At 36.3% G+C, this 21,377-nt stretch overlaps 1 protein-coding gene and 1 long non-coding RNA gene across 9 annotated transcripts in view; one reads left to right on the forward strand and one right to left on the reverse strand.

The window, feature by feature from the left end:
• Positions 1–21,377, reverse strand: part of pde4cb (phosphodiesterase 4C, cAMP-specific b) — a 77,401-nt gene that overhangs the window by 27,553 nt on the left and 28,471 nt on the right. Inside the window, exon 1 of one of the 4 annotated variants that reach the window (XM_058072587.2) lies at positions 14,669–15,272. The exons of the other annotated variants lie outside the window; for them this stretch is intronic. Within the exon in view, the coding sequence (XP_057928570.2) occupies positions 14,669–14,802 (134 nt within the window). The 5' untranslated portion in view covers positions 14,803–15,272. Of the gene's footprint in view, positions 1–14,668; positions 15,273–21,377 lie in introns of those variants that run through there. 4 annotated transcript variants of the gene reach the window in all.
• On the forward strand, positions 1,043–21,365 carry LOC131129259 (uncharacterized). Of its 5 annotated transcripts, none has more exons than XR_013627312.1 (5): positions 1,043–1,667; positions 1,983–2,060; positions 4,461–4,640; positions 6,882–7,015; positions 14,879–15,535. It is a non-coding gene; the product is annotated as an uncharacterized LOC131129259 (long non-coding RNA). The 5 variants fall into 5 exon arrangements; XR_013627311.1 differs by lacking the exon at positions 14,879–15,535 and having other exon boundaries at positions 1,045–1,273; positions 1,587–1,667; positions 6,882–7,118; XR_013627313.1 differs by lacking the exon at positions 14,879–15,535 and having other exon boundaries at positions 1,046–1,273; positions 1,590–1,667; positions 6,882–7,118.

Below are 21,377 nucleotides of genomic sequence, written 5' to 3' on the forward strand. Positions count from 1 at the left end.
CACAAATCTATAAAGGGTAGATAGTGCCCTCTATTGATAAAAATGGTGTACTACAACAACAACAACAGTTGAAAATTCACCCCCCAAAGGAATTAGTGGACTTTTCCTGTAAATACAAGACTTAATATAACCAGTGTGGCTACTGATCAGCAGATTTGTTTATGTAAGATTACAATATGAATATACTTAAAAAAGATATTAATAACGCTTAGAATTATTAGTATTTAATACAACAAAGGACTAAAACATAAGAGTAAAACTTGTTGGCGTCTTGTGCAGCGTGAACATTCATAACAAGTTGACCTTGGTAGGTCTTCAGCCTCCAGCATTGTTCTCTATTGTACTGACGTAAATGACAGTACCCCCCCCCCCACCTAGTCGCCCCCCGCCGCCTCCTTTTCTCTCTTTAACTCTGGTCCACTTTGCAGCTTTTCTCACACACCCACATCCTAAAGTTTGCTTTTGTTCCCAGGATGTGCAGTTTACACCTCACAGCCTTGCCTTCCTTCAGTTTATTTGAAAACAAAACAAGCTTGGCGTTAAAACTTTGAAAAAAAAAAAAAAAAGTTATTTCTATTGACTTTTCAACTCTGATCGGTCAATTTGCTTTGCAGCATCTTAAAAAATGCATCTTAAAAAAATTAATTCGGGGACTGCGATGACATCAGCCTCCTTTCAGGTGTAAAAGTGTGAAAAAAACACAAAAAAAAAACAAAAGGGGTTTTCATTTAATCTTCCTATAATTTGTGGTTGAAAGTAGGGCACTAGGTGCTGTTGCACGGTGGCGCCACTGGGGGGCGTTGCGGCTTGGTTGTTGGGAAGGCCGCACACAGGGGTGAAGAAGAAGAAATAAATCAACTGCTGCTCTTTTATGTGTTTCAGGTTGGTGAAAAAGAAGTTTTTAAGTACACCACAATATGTAGTACAGTCGTGTACAGTGACTTTTGATGTACTGTATGTTTGTTGTTTATATGAGCAAAGAAAGTCCGTGTATATACATGTGTATATATTTGCTAATGCTAACAGGCCTAGCGGTGAGGACCAAAGCCTGGCCGCCTTTAGCAGCCATTTTAGGTGCAAGTGAAGTAGATAAACAAAAAATATGAGTGAAGGAACAAAATGGTAGTATATATTTTTCTTATATATTATCTTAATATGGCTATTTCCTGTCAATTAGCAAAGCATGCTTGAATGCTAAATATGCTAAATAATGCTAAATAAACTGCTGTGTTGGAGAGACGACCAACTGTTCCCGCTCTTTTGTGTGTTTCAGGTTAGTGAAAAAGAAGTTTTTAAGTACACCACGATATGTAGTACAGTCATGTACAGTGACTTTTGATGTACTGTATGTTTGTTGTTTATATGAGCAAAGAAAGTCCGTGTATATACATGTGTATATTCGCTAATGCTAACAGGCCTAGCGGTGAGAACCGAAGCCTGGCCGCCTTTAGCAGCCATTTTAGGTGCAAGTGAAGTAGATAAACAAAAAATATGAGTGAAGGAACAAAATTGATGTATATTTCAATGTATATTTTTCTCATATATTTATATATATTATCTTAATATAGCTATTTCCTGTCAATTAGCAGAGCCTGCTTAAAGAAGAAATAAATCAACTGCTGTGTTGGAGAGACGACCAACTGTTCCCGCTCTTTTGTGTGTTTCAGGTTAGTGAAAAAGAAGTTTTTAAGTACACCACGATATATAGTATAGTCATGTAGAGTGACTTTTGATGTACTGTATGTTTGTTGTTTATATGAGCAAAGAAAGTCCGTGTATATACATGTGTATATTCGCTAATGCTAACAGGCCTAGCGGTGAGAACCGAAGCCTGGCCGCCTTTAGCAGCCATTTTAGGTGCAAGTGAAGTAGATAAACAAAAAATATGAGTGAAGGAACAAAATGGATGTATATTTCAATGTATATTTTCTCATATATTTATATATATTATCTTAATATAGCTATTTCCTGTCAATTAGCAGAGCCTGCTTAAAGAAGAAATAAATCAACTGCTGTGTTGGAGAGACGACCAACTGTTCCCGCTCTTTTGTGTGTTTCAGGTTAGTGAAAAAGAAGTTTTTAAGTACACCACGATATGTAGTATAGTCATGTAGAGTGACTTTTGATGTACTGTATGTTTGTTGTTTATGTGAGAAAAGAAAGTCTGTGTATATACATGTGTATATATTTGCTAATGCTAACAGGCCTAGCGGTGAGAACCGAAGCCTGGCCGCCTTTAGCAGCCATTTTAGGTGCAAGTGAAGTAGATAGACAAAAGAATGAGTGAAGGAACAAAATGGATGTATATATTTTTCTTATATATTATCTTAATATAGCTATTTCCTGTCAATTAGCAGAGCATGTTTGAATGGCTGGATGGGTAATGACAGCCAATGTGTGTGTGTGCTCATGGGAATTGGGGCTGAGGGATTTAAGTTTGATTCTGTGATGCGTGTTAGAGTGATACAGTATAGAACACTGAACGGCCAGATGGTATTTGGGAGTATTAGATGGGAAAATGACACGGGACCCGTGTCAAAGGTCAAGCCACGCATCTATAAACACACGCTCCCTCCTGTTTTCATTCTTTGTAGCGTGGGAATTGGCTGGGAGGCCTCAAACACCACACCAGGAAGGAGGCTGGTGGTGAGGAGGAGAGAACCAAAACATATCAGAGAACACTTCATTTGTGTGAGTGTGTGTATTACAACGAAACTTTTAAAATGAGTGAAAAACGAAGAGGAAACTCTTTAATTAAAAACAAACGTAGCGAGCATGAACGTGAAGGGCTAAGAGCAGACATGGAATAAAGATTAATCTACATTTTTACTCCATTAGTTATATATCTATTCTTAATGTCTATACTTGTTGATGCACTCACAACCCGTTCGTCGACCCACTGGAGATCGGTGGAGGTCAGTATATATGAGTATAACAATATGACTCACAGTGTCATCTCAGTGAAAACACTGAATTCATCACACATCAACTTAACACTCCAAAATTATACCTCAGAAATATACAAACAAGCGCCAATACAAGTTCAAAATTAACACCTCCCAACATTTTAATGTTTTCCCACATGACATTCCGTCGAAGCAACACATTCATTGGGGCGCTGCAATGACATCAGCCTCCCCTCAGACTATCCCTGGCTCCTGTGGCTCCCTCTGGTGCAAATAAGCAACATTGGAGCACTATTCATCTATGTTGCTTGTTGCTTTTAAACCGGTATTGGTACATGTAATGTATACTTCTTAGGTACCTTGGAAGTGTTAAGTTACTGTGTGATGACTTTAATGGTGTTTGTAAGATGACAGTGAGTCAGGCGGTTATTATGAGTAATGACTTTTTTTTTTTTGCTCAAGCTAGTTATATTTACCATTTTTTTCTTTTTTAATACTCATATGTGCATATTAATTTTTTTTCAACACATTCTGCAATCTATCCATTGCTATGAATTCTCTATTTTTTGTCTTTGACAAATTAAGTGAACAAATTATAAACCCAATGAAATATTACAAGCGTCAACATGTAAAAGTGGGCGGCACGGTGGTCTAGTGGTTACCGCGCAGACCTCACAGCTAGGAGACCAGGGTTCAATTCTCAAGTTTGCATGTTCTCCCTGTGCATGCGTGGGTTTTTCTCCGGGTTTCCCACATTCCGAAACCATGCGAGGTTATTTAATTAATTAACTAGGCGATTCCAAATTGTCCATTGTGAGTGTGAATGGTTGTTTGTCTATATGTGCACTGTGATTGGCTGGCCACCAGTCCAGGGTGTACCCTGCCTCTCGCCTGCTCCAGCACCGGTAGAAAATGAATGAATGAATCTTAAACCGGTATTGGTACGTGTAATGTATAATTCTTAGGTACCTTGGGAGTGTTAAGTTACTGTATGATGACTTTAATGTTGTTTGTAGGATGACACAGTGAGTCAGGCGGTTATAATGAGTAATGACCTTATTTTTTTTGTTTACTCAAGCCATTTACTATTTATCATTTTTTCTTTTTTTACACTCATATGTGCGTATTATTATTAATTTTTTAAACAATCTATCCATTGCTATGCATTCTCTATTTTTTTGTCTTTAATAAAAATAAAAAATAAAAAAAGTAAGTGAATAAACTTACTAAACTGTAAATCCCCAAATGTAAGCCAATGAAATATTACAAGCGTCAACATGTAAACGTTATGGAGTGAATGAATTAGCAATTACAGACATGGAAAAGCAGCCATGCTACTTTTTGGACATGCTAAATTGACCACGTGATGGCGCTTAATCGTGCATATGTTTTCTTTGCACCTCAAACCAATTGTGTATTTGCTCTAAAAGCAGCAGGGGGCGGGGATACTCCTACTTCCCCTTTGTAGCGCCATGTCAAACTGATCTTTTCTTTCATCGTGACATTGTTTGTTTACGTCTTAACGAACTACTTTCAATATGATCTCTGCTGCAGCGTGCTACAATGCAACGATGACGGCGTCGAAACGCGCACGAGCCAGCTGATCACCCCACCAACCTGACCCAGCACCGCGGACGACTGTCAAAACACAGCAAATACTCGGCGTCCAACATCAACATCTCAGAGCAGCTCACGTCTAAATATAGCTGCGGAGAGGACAAGATCACGTTCAAGGCAGGTCATCAGCTCTGCTTAGTACATATACTGTACACATACAGTATGCATACACTATGTAGTATTTATTTTGCTAGTCAGCTATTTTTTAAGAACAGCAACTTGTGCAGAAAGCACTGAAACATTGAACAGTTGGACATTCAAACATTTAGACAAGGTCAAATGAAGTTCACCTGTAAAGGTTATAGGGTGCTGTCGTGTATGTTATATACATAGAATACATAAAATACATATACTAGTATACGCCCCGCATTACTTCATAGTTCAAATTTGGCAATTGCATAAGATTTTGATCCGTAGCTCCCGCAGAAAAAAGCTAGGAGCTTCACAGCTAGGAGACCCGAGTTCAATGCCACCCTCGGTCATCTCTGAGTTTGTTCTCCCCGTGCATGCGTGGGTTTTCTCCTGATACTCCGGTTTCCTCCCACATTCCAAAAACATGCTAGGTTAATTGGCCACACCAAATTGTCCATAGGTATGAATGTGAGTGTGAATGGTTGTTTGTCTATATGTGCCCTGTGATTGGCTGGCCACCAGTCCAGGGTGTACCCCGCCTCTCGTCCAAAGACAGCTGGGATAGGCTCCATCACCCCCACGACAGTATCACTCGGATACTGTGAACATCCAGCAGCAACACAACATTTTGGCACGACTACTATTTTGATGAAAAATATACTGAACCAGGGCTGCACAGCGGCCGGGTGGTTAGCACACAGGCTTCACAGCTAGGAGACCCGAGTTCCAATTCCATCCTCGGCCATCTCTGTGTGGAGTTTGCATGTTCTCTCCGTGCATGCGTGGGTTTTCTCCGGGTACTCCGGTTTCCTCCCACATTCCAAAAACATGCTAGGTTAATTAGCGACTTCAAATTGCCCATAGGTATGATTATCATCTAGCAAAATTTGTATCGTGACAGGCTTATTAACGTGACACGTTTACAGTTATTCAGCTACGAAGACAGCTGGGATAGGCTCCAGCACCCCCACGACCCTCGTGAGGATAAGCGGTAGAAAATGAATGAATGAATGAATTTATTGGCAAAAATTTGTAGGACAATTATCGTCCAGAAAAGTTTGTTATCGTGACAGGCTTATTAACGTGACACATTTACAGTTATTCAGCTACAAAGACAGCTGGGATAGGCTCCAGCACCCCCCCCCCGCGACCCTCGTGAGGATAAGCGGTAGAAAATGAATGAATGAATGAGCTACAAAACAGCATCAAGAACAAACCCAAGGCTTAATCGAATAACCTTAATTAACATAACAAGCCAACGAGTTCACCAAGCTCCCGATCTCTTTCCACATCACCAAAATCCATTGAATTCTTCATCCTCTGTGTTGCTAGCCTAGCGCCCTCTCATGACTGCTGACGGTAATGTAAAAACCCACGCATGCATGGGGAGATCCCTGGAATTGAACCCTGGTCCCCTAGCTGTGAGGTCTACATGCTAACCACTCGACCGCCATGCCGCCCCTGGTTCACATCAGTCATTATGAATTAACAATAAAACACATTGTCCTTAAGTTATGCCTGGTTAAGCTTGTCAACAAACACAAGAGGAACCTTATGTTGGTTAAAACATCACAACAATTTGGATTTTCTTGCAGAAACAAGCCACATTTTTTAAACATTGAAGCATTTGAGCATTTGGCCTGATATAAATAATACCAACCGTTGCTGAGTGGAATTATTGTAAATGTTCGACACTCAGAATTCCCACAATGAATGGACGCTCAAAGACATTTGACAAAGAAAGACTAGCATTTTCCCTTTATGACCATTTATATATTTAAATATAAATATAATTGCGATTGATATTTCTGAACTACCCCAAAGGCTGATTCACTCCCCCAGAAAAAGTATCGATCAAAGAGTCTATGGGCAGTGATTAGCTCTGTCCGCCCAGCGGTGCAGAGTTCAATACAGTGGCTGGTCAGCATTAACATCATTAGAAGCTGCAAAGGACAGTCACACACGGGGCCACAACAACCCACAAGCACACAACACACACACATAGTCATTACCCACCCAGCAGCCCCAAACAGAGTTTTGGCTCCGGCATCGATCTAAAAAATCGAACAACCTGACATCACACTGATACACAACTGGGTGGGCTGGTTCAGGCCACACACACACACACACACATACACGGATTCTACCCGGGGCCGCTAACAGGCCATGCTGCGCTCTACTCTAATCGTGTTCATATAGCACTAATTGGCGCCTTTCGGTTTACAGTGATTGAGTCCGACGGAGAGACACGATTGGGCCACTTCTTCCTCTAATTAGCTGGAGGCAGCTAAGGAGCATCCAGTCCTTGTGCTCACAGTGGGACGGACGTGGCAAAAACACATCACGGCTGTTTTCTGAAGGTTTGCTGTGCCCCTTTTATTCTTTCACGTCATTAGCCAATAATATTCCAGAATAATCTCTCTGATGTATTGGTACTTAGAACGGAATGGGGTGATGGTGTTACTGAATTGGAACTTTGATGGTCGTTTCAATTATTTCAGGTGAATTTTGTGGTTGTAAAGGTAACATTTATGATTTTTCCATTTTCTCCTGATAAACGACGCCAAAGTGTCACATAATTAGGTTTGCGCATTTGGAAGTGAGCCCTGAAAATATGCTTTGGGTGGCTAAAACCGAGCTTAGCACCGACTTTGAGGTTGACTTCCTTATATTATTATAATTATTATATTATTAAGCCAAAATTATTGGTGCAATTTACTGTTTATGCTGTACATTGTTGTTCATATTTGATGTCATCTATTTGTTCTCCACATTGTTATTATTATTTATTATAATACGGGAGCCATCTATCTATCCATCCATCCATCGTTCTATCTATCTATCATTCTATCTATCCATCCATCCATCGTTCTATCCATCTATCTATCCATCCATCTATTGTTCTATCTATCTATCATTCTATCTATCCATCCATCCATCGTTCTATCTATCTATCTATCTATCGTTTTATCTATCCATCCATCCATCTATCGTTCTATCTATCTATCATTCTATCTATCCATCCATCCATCGTTCTATCTATCATTTTATCTATCTATCCATCCATCCATCCATCCATCCATCCATCCATTCCCCTCTCTCTCTATCTATCCAACTACCCATCCATCCCTCTCTTTCTCTCTGTCTCTCTCTCTATCCATCTATCTATCCATCCATCCATCCATCCATCCATCTATCCATCTATCATCCATTCCCCTCTCTCTCTCTATCTATCCATCCATCCATCTGTCCCTTGCTCTCTGTCTCTCTCTCTATCCATCCATCCATCCATCTATCCATCTATCCATCCATTCTCCTCTCTCTCTATCTATCCATCCATCCATCCGTCCCTTGCTCTCTGTCTCTCTCTCTATCCATCTATCCATCCATCCATCCATCCATCCATCCATCCATCCATCCATCCATCCACCCCCCCTCTCTCTCTCTATCCATCTATCCATCCGTCTCTCTCTCTCTATCCATCTATCTATCCATCCATCCATCCATCCATCCATCCATCTATCCATCTATCCATCTATCATCCATTCCCCTCTCTCTCTATCCATCCATCCATCCGTCCCTTGCTCTCTGTCTCTCTCTCTATCCATCCATCCATCCATCCATCCATCCATCCATCCATCCATCTATCCATCTATCCATCCATTCCCCTCTCTCTCTATCTATCCATCCATCCATCCGTCCCTTGCTCTCTGTCTCTCTCTCTATCCATCTATCCATCCATCCATCCATCCATCCATCCATCCATCCATCCACCCCCCCTCTCTCTCTCTATCCATCTATCCATCCGTCTCTCTCTCTCTATCCATCTATTCATCCATCCATTTTCCTCTCTCTCTATCTATCCATCTATCCATCCATCCATCCATCCATCCGTCTCTTTCTCTCTGTCTCTCTCTATCCATCTACGTATCTATCCATCCATCCATCCACCCCCCCTCCCTCTCTCTATCCATCTATCCACCCGCTCTATCTATCTATCTATCTATCCATCTATCCATCCATCCATCTATCTATCTATCCATCCATCCATCTATCCATCCATTCCCCTCTCTCCCTATCTATCCATCCATCCATCTCTTTCTCTCTGTCTCTCTCTCTATCATCTATCTATCCATCTATCCATCCATCCATCCATCCCCCCTCTCTCTCGCTCTCTCTATCTATCCATCCATCCATCCATCCATCCATCTCTCTCTCTCTCTATCTATCCATCTATCCATCTATCCATCCATCTATCTATCTATCCATCTATCCATCCGTATCCTAACTGTTTATTTGGTGTAGGTAAACGGACAAAATGAGCTCGGCAGCTGTCCGGGAAGTCCCCGGGATCGCATGGCAATGTGACCAATCATCGCGGTATGGGCGTATCTGGAGGAGGACCAGGGGTGGAGTAAATAAAAAAAAAAACCTTTGGGCGGTAAGAAATAATTTCCTGCATGTACGCAGGAAAACCTCACACGATGGAACTCCGGCTTATGAAAGTGCGTCATAACCGGAGGACCACCTGTGGATGCATTGATGTCACCACAGTGGAACAGGATTTGGATCTTCATCAGCAGGTCGAGTCCAAATGAGGAACTGGCCGCACAAACACAAAGCCGGCGCTGATATTGTCAATTAGAATTACGTCTGACTCACCAAGAATTTGGCTGCTCTGGCAGAGCTTCCACAACTCTTCATATTATGTCACAACAGGCTGGCAGCTCGCGGTGAACTTTGACCTCATCATGAGCGAGCTGTGCGTCATGTCTCAGTGTGATGACACGGGCCGAGGCACCACGGGGTTAGCTAACCTGCTGTGACACCGCCAAAGGTCACAGCTCATAGCTGAACTGGTAGCGGAGAGCCGGAAAAGTCATGCAATATCCGCGTGTGTTGCGTTGGGATATTTAACGCTGATGTTTGAGTTGAGTAGTCTAGAAGTACAACAGTCAGGATTTAGTAAGCCAGCAAGCCGGTCTAAATGTAATTATTAACACCATAGACAAAGACTAACATCAGGAAATGACATTAAAAGAACAATCATTACAATACAGTAATCATTACTGACAGTTAAGAAGTAAAAAAATATATATAAACATTTTAGGGATGTCCAATATTAGCTTTTTGGCCAAAAACCGATATGGTCCATTTCTAAATTTCTGATACCGATATCAGCTAATACCGATACTGCACACAGCATTTTTTAAATATTGGTTTTCATGATCGGGAAAAAAATCTTATACCGATATCAACCACATTTTTATGTTGATATCGGGCCAATAATTATCTGTACCGCCATCCCTACATAATATTAAGCAAAATGTCAAAATTTTACTAGAAAAAAGTCGTAATATTATGAGGAAGAAAAAAGTAAATTTTAGTGAAATATTAAAGAAGAAATAATGTTAATATTACAACAAACAACAAATAAAGTTGTAATTTTTGGAAAATTAGGCAGAGGAAAAAATCATAATATTATAGCAAAAAAGTCAAACTTTTACTAGAATAAAGTCGTAATATTATGAGGGAAAAAAATCACTTTTAGTGAAATATTAAAGAAGAAATAATATTAATATTAATAACATTATTAATGTATTTTAACAATATTATGAGGAAAAAAAGCAACTAACCTAACCAACAACAAATAAATTTGTAATTTTTTGAAAATTAGGCAGAGGAAAAAAAAATCATAACATTATAGCAAAAAAGTCAAAATTTTACTAGCATAAAGTCATAATAGTATGAGGAAGAAAAAGCCACTTTTGGTGAAATATTAAAGAAAAAATAATGTTAATATTAATAATATTAGTAATATATTTTAGTAATATTATGAGAAAAAAGCAACTAACCTAACCAACAACAAATAAAGTTGTAATTTTTGGAAAATTAGGCAGAGGAAAAAAAATCATAATATTATAGCAAAAAAGTCAAAATTTTACTAGAATAAAGTCATAATAGTATGAGGAAGAAAAAGTCACTTTTAGTGAAATATTAAAGAAGAAATAATGTTAATATTAATAATATTAGTAATATATTTTAGCAATATTATGAGAAAAAAGCAACTAACCTAACCAACAACAAATAAAGTTAGAATAATATTTTATTTATATAATAATAATTTTATTTATTATTTCTTTTATAATTTTAATTTTATGATAATATTTTTTGGAAAATTAGGCAGAAGAAAAATAATCATAATATTATAGCAAAAAAAGTCAAAATATGGTTTGGAAAAAAAGCCAAACAAACAGCCGCATTTTTACCAGATTAAAGTCAAAATATTAAATATAAAAAAAATATTATATAAAAAATTATATTCTAACAAGAAAAGAAGTTGCAGTTTGATGAGTGAGGAAAAATAATGTACTTCGGTACGGGACAAAAAAATTAAAAAAACAAACAAACAAAAAAAAACCTTAAACTATATTAGGAAAGCAGGAAGTGAACAAATGTAACAGTTACTAATTGTAAAAGTACCAGATGGAGGGGTAGGATTTAATAAGCTTTGCTTCTTCCTACTCCTTTTGGACATGTGGAACTGGGAACTGATTATGTGATGCATTCAATTGTAATCTGATGCATGTTCAAATGAAATCAAACCATTACCATTACCATAATCCATAAAATACACATGCAATGTTTGGATAAAACCAAACAGTAGAAAAGACTGTTAGCCCCAATAAAGATCTTATTACGTACTACTGAGTCCTATGAGAAAACAGCTGATAACCATCAGTACAAAAGTAAGCTTCAACACCACTCGTGTCACATTTGAACACACACATGAAATCCCGGCCTGGATGCGCACGTCTAACAAAAAACTACCCATAATCCAGCAGTCTTTACAACGTTCTTATATGGAAAAAGCACAAAGACTGGGTTGAAACCATTCCAAGTAATAATAGAGTGAAGCCTTCCTCTGCCGCTTTTTCACACGTGTTATTACACACATGTGGTTTATGCATCAGGCCCGTGAATGTGGTTGACCCTGCCATCATTATCCGTGTCTCCGTGAAGGCGTTTCACCAGTGGGACAGCCTCGAGACATTTTAGTCCTGAAAAAGGCTCACGTCATCAGGACTGTCTTAAAAATTAGTCATACTTCCTTCTGGTGGAAAACACGCATATTAAGTACTGGCAGAAGTACTTATCGGTGATTGACTTGTGGTTCTTTGTACGAAGGTTAATTAACACAAAACATGCTTTCATAGTTTTACACTTCTAGGTCTACATACATACATGTACTACTACATACGTGTAGTACAAAGCTTGGTCGGGTTCTTTTCTAGGTTGTGGAAAAAGTACTACCTTAAGTAAGCCATCTTTTTACCGTCTTGTTGTTGTGTTTGTTATTAATGTCCTATGGACCATGATGATATGTTTACAACAGATTGACGCTAACCAAGCTAACTAAGCTAACTAAGCTTATGAATATTCAGGGAATTTAATCAATCAGGACTGCACGGCGGTCGAGTGTTTAGCACGCAGACCTCACAGCTAGGAGACCAGGGTTCAATCCCACCCTCGGCCATCTCTGTGTGGAGTTTGCATGTTCTCCCCGTGCATGCGTTGGTTTTCTCCGAGTATAAAACATGCAAGGTTAATTGGCTACTCCAAATTGTCCATAGGTATGAATGTGAGTATGAATGGTTGTTTGTCTATATGTGCCCTGTGATTAGCTGGCTGGTGACCAGTCCAGGGTGTACCCCGCCTCTCGCCCGAACACAGCTGGGATAGGCCCCAGCACCCCCACGACTCGGATCACTCGGATACTGCGAACATCCAGCAGCAACACAACATTTTGGTATGACTACTATTTTGATGAAAAATATACTTTCAATACTTTGAAAAAAATCATAATATTATAGCAAAAAAGTCAAAATTTTACGAGAATAAAGTCATGATAGTATGAGGAAGAAAATGTCACTTTTAATGAAATATTAAAGAAGAAATAATATTAATAACATTAGTAATATATTTTAGCCATATTAGCCATTTTAGCCATATTATGAGAAAAAAGCAAATAACCTAAAGTTGTAATTTTTGAAAAATTAGGCAGAGAAAAAAAATCATAATATTATAGTAAAAAAGTCTACATTTTACCAGAATAAAGTTGTAATATTATGAGGAATAAAGTCACTTTTAGTGAAATATTAAAGAAAAAATAATATTAATATTAATAACATTAGTAATATATTTTAGCAATCAAAAAAATTATAATATTATAGCAAAAAAGTCAAACTTTTACTAGAATAAAGTCATAATAGTATGAGGAAGAAAAAGTCACTTTTAATGAAATATTAAAGAAGAAATAATGTTAATATTAAAATAGTCAAAATATTAAATATAAAAAAACTATTATATAAAAAAATATTCTAACAAGAAAAGAAGTTGCAGTTTGACGAGTGAGGAAAAATAATGTCATTTCAAATATTCAGTTGGTCATATGACAAGAACCAACCTGTCTCCTCCTTTAGAGGATAAACCGATTGGATCTTGCACCGAGCTCTCAGACTACACGAATGGGAGGCGAAACGTCTTCTCAAGACAACCAAACAGTCCAGTTGCGATCGATTGAATGGCCCGAGGACGCGAACTTAGATTCCGCTGTAAATGCACATGCGTCATAGCCAATTACGTAAATGAGATGACATCAACAACCAATGCATGGATGCAGTTTTTGTTGAAGGTCTTGACCAGAAGAATAACACAGCTGACAAAGAGGGAGATGACATGTGTGTAATCCTGATTGAGAAGAGTTTTCGCAAACATTCCCATTCGACCAAAGCCACATCATCATCATCATCAGCCATTCAATGATAAATGCTGTAATAACAATTCAGGTCATATATTAATATATCCAGTTTTTGAACAAATTTCTTCCAAATGAACTGTTACAATTGTAAGGGGTGGACAGTCATAATAAATGTTTAAAGTCACAGTGCCTTTAAAGCTGCCATGCGTCAATCAAATGTCATTTTTATCAAGCACTACACTATGTATAAAAATATCATAAAAAACATTGAAAATTCAGATTATAAAATTGCGGAAAGATAGGAAAACATATTTGTAGTAAATAAATAAATTAAAATAAATACATTAATTTCATCTTGGATATTTGCAGTGTATAGCTTGACTTCACTAAGACAAAAATACTATGGAAATACACTAAAATTAGTCACATATATTTAGTCATATATATAATTAGTCACAAAATATTAAAATATTAAAATATTTACAAAAAAATTTTTTTTTGTTTTTTTTGTTATTTTTAATGGAATATTACTAAAAATGAGAGGGGCTTCATTAATTAGGATTAAAAGAGAATTGCGTGTAATGCATTAAAAATATTAAATATTAAAATAGATTAAAATAGATTAAAATAGATTTAAATAGATTAAAATAGATGGGGAGGGGCTTCATTAGAATTGAGTGTAATGCATTAAAAATATTAAATATTAAAAAATATAAAAATATAAAAAGATTTACATGAAAAACATTTTTTAGTGTTATTTTTAATGGAATATTACTAAAAATGAGAGGGGCTTCATTAATGAGGATTATAAGAGAATTGAGTGTAATGCATTAAAAATATTAAAAAATATAAAAATATAAAAATATTTACATGAAAAACATTTTTTTTGTTATTTTTAATGGAATATTACTAAAAATGAGGGGCTTCATTAATGAGGATTATAAGAGAATTGAGTGTAATGCATTACAAATATCAAATATTAAAAAATATAAAAATATTTACATGAACAACATTTTTTTTGTTATTTTTAATGGAATATTACTAAAAATGAGAGGGGCTTCATTAATGAGGTTTATAAGAGAATTGAGTGTAATGCATTACAAATATTAAATATTAAAAAATATAAAAATGTTTACATGAAAAACATTTTTTGTGTTATTTTTAATGGAATATGACTAAAAATGAGAGGGGCTTCATTAATGAGGATGATAAGAGAATTGAGTGTAATGCATTGACTCCACATCTTGCCTACCGTCTTCGTTTCTGCACAATATCGATGGGTCTATTGACGGCGCACGGTGACCCGCAGATATTCCCATTGCGCATTTTGAAGTAGCGGTCCTGGAACGAGGGGGCCAGATATACACAGTTAGTCGGCAAACTCATGTTTAAAGTCGCGGTGGTGTCCTTTCTTTCTTTCTTTGTGATTGTTCTCCTCTAATCGTCCCCTTCCTCCTCCCAGGGACACTCCACTATTCCTCGGCTCTTGTGCGCGCTCTCCTTCCCCCTCACGCCGCACCGGGTTTCCTTTGACGCACGGACAGACGGAGGAAAGCCCTCCTCGCTGTGTTCCAGCCGCATGCCTCCCGTCCAACGCGCGGCCAAAGCCAAGGGAGCGGCGGCTATTAAAGAGCCATTTCCTCACATCGCTGATTCATGTGGTGGCGAAGAGCTGGACGCAAAAACGTGACAGCGGAGACCGAGGCGGTTTGTTTCAAATCCAAAGTGAGCGGAACTCTCTGAGGGTACACTCCTCCTTCACTCTGCCCCTCTATGGCTCTTTCTGTTTGGCTCCTCCTCCCCGGGCACATGGCCAGAGTGGGCCTTTAAAAAAAACACATGAACTATGTGCGTGTGTATGTCCACGATGCATGTGTGTGTGTGTGTGTGCGTGTGCGTAAAAGTGTCAGGGAGAGGAGGGTCTGTGGTTGGGCAACTTAGTGTGGCTGTTGTAGCTGCATCACGTGGGTCGGAGCAGTCAGTAACACTACATGCAGTGTTAGAGGAACCCGGAATGGCCATAAATGATTACTGGACAGGGAAAGTTGGGTAATACACACTCAAATATCAGTTCCCTTACTAAAATGCATGAAAACAAAAAATTACAAAATTTAAAAATATTAAATAATAACAACAAAAAATTAATAATAAAAAAATAATGATATTAGTAATATACTTTAACAATATTATGAGAAAAAAGCAACTAACATAACCAACAACAAATAAAGTTGTAATTTTGGAAAATTAGGCAGAGGGGGGAAAAAAATCATAATATTATAGCAAAAAAATTTTACTAGAATAAAGTCATAATATTATAACGAAGAAAAAGTCACTTTTAGTGAAATATCAAAGAAGAAATAATGTTAATATTAATAATATTAGCAATACATTTTATCAATATTATGAGAAAAAAGCAACTAACCCAACCAACAACAAATAATGTTGTAATTTTTGGAAAATTGGGCAGAGGAAAAAAAATAATATTAAAAGAAAAAGATTTTACTAGAATAAAGTTGTAATATTATGAGGAAAAAAACACTTTTAGTGAAATATTAAAGAAGAAATAATATTAATATTAATAACATTAGTAATATATTTTAACAATATTATGAGAAAAAAAGCAACTAACCTAACCAACAACAAATAAAGTTGTAATTTTTGGAAAATTAGGCAGAGGAAAAAAAAATCATAATATGATAGCAAAAAAGTCAAAATTTTACTAGAATAAAGTCATAATAGTAAGAGGAAGAAAAAGTCACTCTAAGTGAAATATTAAAGAAGAAATAATGTTAATATTAATAATATTAGTAATACATTTTAGCAATATTATGACCCAACCAACAACAAATAAAGTTGTAATTTTTGGAAAATTAGGCAGTGGAAAAAAAATCATAATATTAAAAGAAAAAGATTTTACTAGAATAAAGTTGTAATATTATGAGTAAAAAATCACTTTTAGTGAAATATTAAAGAAGAAATAATATTAATATTAATAACATTAGTAATATATTTTAACAATATTATGAGAAAAAGCAACTAACCTAACCAACAACAAATAAAGTTGTAATTTTTGGAAAAATGGGCAGAGGAAAAAAAATCTTAATAAATTTTTTATAAATAATAATTTTTAACGCACTTTACATGAAATAAATGATCTCAAAGTGCACATATAGCAGATTGCATGATTGCATACAATAACTCCAGGTGGACTGTTACGTGTAAAATATATAGTCTGGCCCCCCGTCAATTTTGTTAAATCCATGCGGCCCCTGCGCTAGAGGTAAAAAGACGTGATGACGCAACTCCACTATAAAAGAGATCATGTTTGGTGCAGGTTTACGACAGAAAAACGGCCACAAAGTGGCACTAGTGCATTTTATAAGAGCTCTGCCTGCAATTTTCCAATAGAAATACACACTGCACAGCAACCAGGAAGTGAAAAGGCACAGTGTCCGTTTTTTGTGTTGTTCATGCGGTGGCATAGGATTTATAAATTTTGGCTAAATATGTATGGCATTTGTGTCAAAGTGAAAGTTATGCTTGAAATGTGTCTTTTCACATTTTGCTGAAACTTATCTATGTTCTACTGCTGATTACTAAAGAACGGAAAAAGGTAGACACAAACTTTTTCTTCTCATGAAAGATGAGAGGCTAACCTTTCTTTTGGTATATACCATATATAGCATATATAGCCCTAAAACACAATATTATGTGTGCTGTGAAAATCAGTCCAAATCATCAGAAATTGACACTTCTTGACATAAACATACCAATAATCCATTTCAGTTTATAAAAAAAAAAAAATCAAGGATGGATGGACTCGATGGACCTGGTGTGTCATCCGCTGTCGCCATCACAGACAAATATTTGTCTTTTGAGACACAGGGCAAAGGGGCCGAATCAGACGTGTTGGCGGGCACATCACGAAGGAAAATAGGTCAGAAACCTTGCAATCCACCACTTTTTAGTCATCCGCTCTTCCTTTTTTTGCCGTCTTTTGGATATTTGTGTTTCCTCTGAAAGTTTTATCGCTTTGGCGAAGCATCCTTTTAATCTAGGTACTCCTTTTTACGTATATTCAACCTCAGATGACGGATTAAATTTGCGGAATTGAATGCACCACCCCTCGTGCTTGTCATTTGCAGATATTGTAAGTAGCTGTAAGACTATTTTAATTTACAGAGCTGCCTGTGTTTACTTTCTGGTGAGGTGTTATGGGCATGCCTGCCTAGCCAAGAGAAGGAACAGAACTAGAATACGCTGGATGGATTATATTTAAAAACTGGCCTGGGAACACCTATCAATTCAAGACATAGTGAAAAATAATAAAAATAATAACAAATCTAACATAAGCACATGGCCTTGAACATAGAATCACAATATAAATCAGGGGTCTCAAACTCAATTTACTTGGGGGCCACTGGAGCTAGGGTCTTGGCGAAAAAAACAAAAAAAAAATGCATTTATTAAAAACAGAAAAATATAATAATAATAATAATAAAACGGCAAATAATAAAAACTTTTTAAAAATTATTTTTTTCAGATTAAAATGAACAAAGCATTATTAGAGCCCTGTAGACATGACAAAACACGACTATAGTCACATTTATACTCTTTTTATTTACAACATATTGCGCAACTGCAGGGTCTTGAGACACATGCTAACTCGCAAACTAGACCGCTAGCGACCTAAACGGTAGCCTTCAAGTTATTTCCTTTAAACTTAAATAGCCAAAAACTTACCACTTCCACACGGATAGGGAGGATAACTATTAACAGTTATTTAACATTTAACATGAACATGAATCAAACGTAATAATTTTTTCTGGGTACATGATACCATACAGCATCCATATCAAACTTGCGCGGGGCCGCACTAACATTAAACTTTCATATCAAGGCGGGGGGCCTCAAACTAGTGTCCTGCGGGCCAGATTTGGCCCGCGGGCCGCGTGTTTGAGACCCCCGATATAAATTCCATCGCAGTTTTTCTGGGGCCTCGGCTCAATAAAAGGTCGGAAAACACGGCTCTAGAATACACAAGAACATCCTGCTTACAAACGTGCGGTTAGAATCTTGCTCTTTTGTTAACCTAACCCAAACCCCAAACGTCACACTCCGCCCACTCATGGTCACTTCCCTCCTTGTGCAACGTGCTTGTGAAACATGCTGGACCTCAAAACAGATGCCGGGGTGGACGTTCGCTGAGAATGAGGTGTTTGTGAGGCCACGCTGTAACCGAATCCGCCCGCCAAATGGCTTCTGCAGCCCAGCTGGCTGACGGCTCTTATGACAACATTAACTCTGCTAATGAGAATAAGCTGTGACGGGGGAGTATGATTTATGTGAGGAGGTGAGAACTGAAATTATTGTTAACCTGTCTCAGACATAATGCTGACTTTTGTCTGGAATTTGTATTATGATTTTTTATTATGATTTTTGGTAGCATTTATAACAATACGGCTCTTTATATGCACTGGGTAATTGTTTATAGAACACATACACAACACTACCTTACGCAATATTTAGTCTATGTCTAGCTCGGTATGCTGCACAGCTGGGATAGGCTCCAGCACCCCCACGACAGTATCACTCGGATATAATGAACATCCAGCAGCAACACAACATTTTGGCATGACTACTATTTTGATGAAATATATACTGAACCAGGGCTGCACAGCGGCCGGGTACGCACGCAGGTCACACAGCTAGGAGACACGAGTTCAATTCCGTCCTTGGGCATCTCTGTGCGGAGTTTTAATTAATACTATGAGAAACAAGTTGTAATTTTTTATAAATTATGGAAATAAAGTCATAATTACAAGAAAAACAATTTGAGGAAATTTTACAAAAATAACCTGAGGAGATCAAATAAGGAAAATAAATTAAAAATAAAATTGGGAAAAATAACTTCATTTTAGTAGCACAGAGGTGAAATATTAAAGAATTGTTTTTAATTAATACTATGAGAAACAAGTTGTATTTTTTGTAAATTATGGAAATAAAGTCATAATTACAAGAAAAATAATTTGAGGAAATTTTACAAGAATAACCTGAGGAGATCAAATAAGAAAAAATAAATTTGAATAAAATTAGAAAAAAATACTTCATATTAGTAGCATAGAAGTGAAATATTAAAGAATTGTTTTTAATAATACTTTTTTGTAAATTATGGAAATAAAGTCATAATTACAAGAAAAATAATTTGAGGAAATTTTACCAGAATAACCTGACGAGAAAATAAATTAAAAATAAAACTAGGAAAAATAACTTCATTTTAGTAGCACAGAAGTGAAATATTAAAGAATAGTTTTTAATTAATACTATGAGAAACAAGTTGTAATTTTTGTAAATTATAGAAATAAAGTCATAATTACAAGAAAAATAATTTGAGGAAATTTTACAAGAATAACCTGAGGAGATCAAATAAGAAAAATAAATTGGAATAAAATTAGAAAAAATAACTTCATTTTAATAGCATAAAAGTGAAATATTAAATATTTTTTCTAATCAATACTATGAGAAACAAGTTGTAATTTTTGTCAAATTAGGTTGGTTAAAACGCCATAATAATATAGGAATAAAGTCATAATAACATGGAAATATGACAAAAATATGACACCCCCGGTACTGTATACTAAATGATTTGTGCCACCTTGTGGAAAAACTAAGCTATGACACTGCAGCACGTGAGCTGGAGCCTATCCCCAGCTGACCTTCTATGAAAGGTAGACTCCACCCACAGGGCAAATACAAACAAGCAAATCAGACGCTGCAATTACCCGAATATGCGTGTTTTGGATATGTGGGAGGACGCCTGGGAATACCTGGAAAAAACCCATACAAGCACAGGAAGAGCATACGGCCTCTACGTAGATTTGCTCCAACAGACGTGATAACAACCACTCCACCGCGCAGCCTCGGACACAAACATTTATACTAAAATACTAATCCTGTTTGTATGAAGTGTGCTAGTCATCATGGTAATAACGTCCATGTGCTTTCCCACAGGTGCAGAGTCATTCCCAAGTCATTACTTGGGAATACTGCTCTTTAGCTCTACAGGGTTATGAATCATACCCGGGCATTCATTCCAATCCAATAATTACGGTGAGTCAACATCAACCTTCAGTGATATAGCCATGAACTATTAAAGAGTTGTTTTTAATTAATACTATGAGAAACAAGATGTAATTTTTTGTAAATTATGGAAATAAAGTTAGAATTACAAGAAAAATAATTTGAGGAAATTTTACAAGAATAACCTGATGAAATCAAATAAGGAAAATAAAATAAAATAAAATTAGGAAAAATAACTTCATTTTAGTAGCATAGAAGTGAAATATTAAAAAATTGTTTTTAATTAATACTATGAGAAACGAGTTGTATTTTTTTGTAAATTATGGAAATAAAGTTAGAATTACAAGAAAAATAATTGGAGGAAATTTTACAAGAATAACCTGAGGAGATCAAATAAGGAAAATAAAATAAAATAAAATTAGGAAAAATAACTTCATTTTAGTAGCATAGAAGTGATTTTTTTTTTATTAATACTATGAGAAAAAAGTTGTAATTTTTATAACTTATGGAAATGAAGTCATAATTAGAAGAAAAATAATTTAAGGAAAATTTACAAGAATAACCTGAGGAGATCAAATAAGGAAAATAAATTAAAATAAAATTAGGAAAAATAACTTCATTTTAGTAGCATAGAAGTGAAATATTAAAGAATAGTTTTTAATTAATACTATGAGAAACAAATTGTAATTTTTATAAATTATGAAAATAAAGTCATAATTACAAGAAAAATAATTTGAGGAAAATTTACAAAAATAACCTGAGGAGATCAAATAAGGAAAATAAATTAAAATAAAATTAGGAAAAATAACTTTAATTTAGTAGCACAGAAGTGAAATATTAAAGAATAGTTTTTAATTAATACTATGAGAAACAAGTTGTAT

Source organism: Doryrhamphus excisus, linkage group LG4 (genome assembly GCF_037039965.1).
Source record: "Doryrhamphus excisus strain RoL-2023G ecotype Guam linkage group LG4, RoL_Dexc_Guam_v1.1, whole genome shotgun sequence".
Classification (NCBI taxonomy): Eukaryota; Metazoa; Chordata; class Actinopteri; order Syngnathiformes; family Syngnathidae; genus Doryrhamphus; species Doryrhamphus excisus.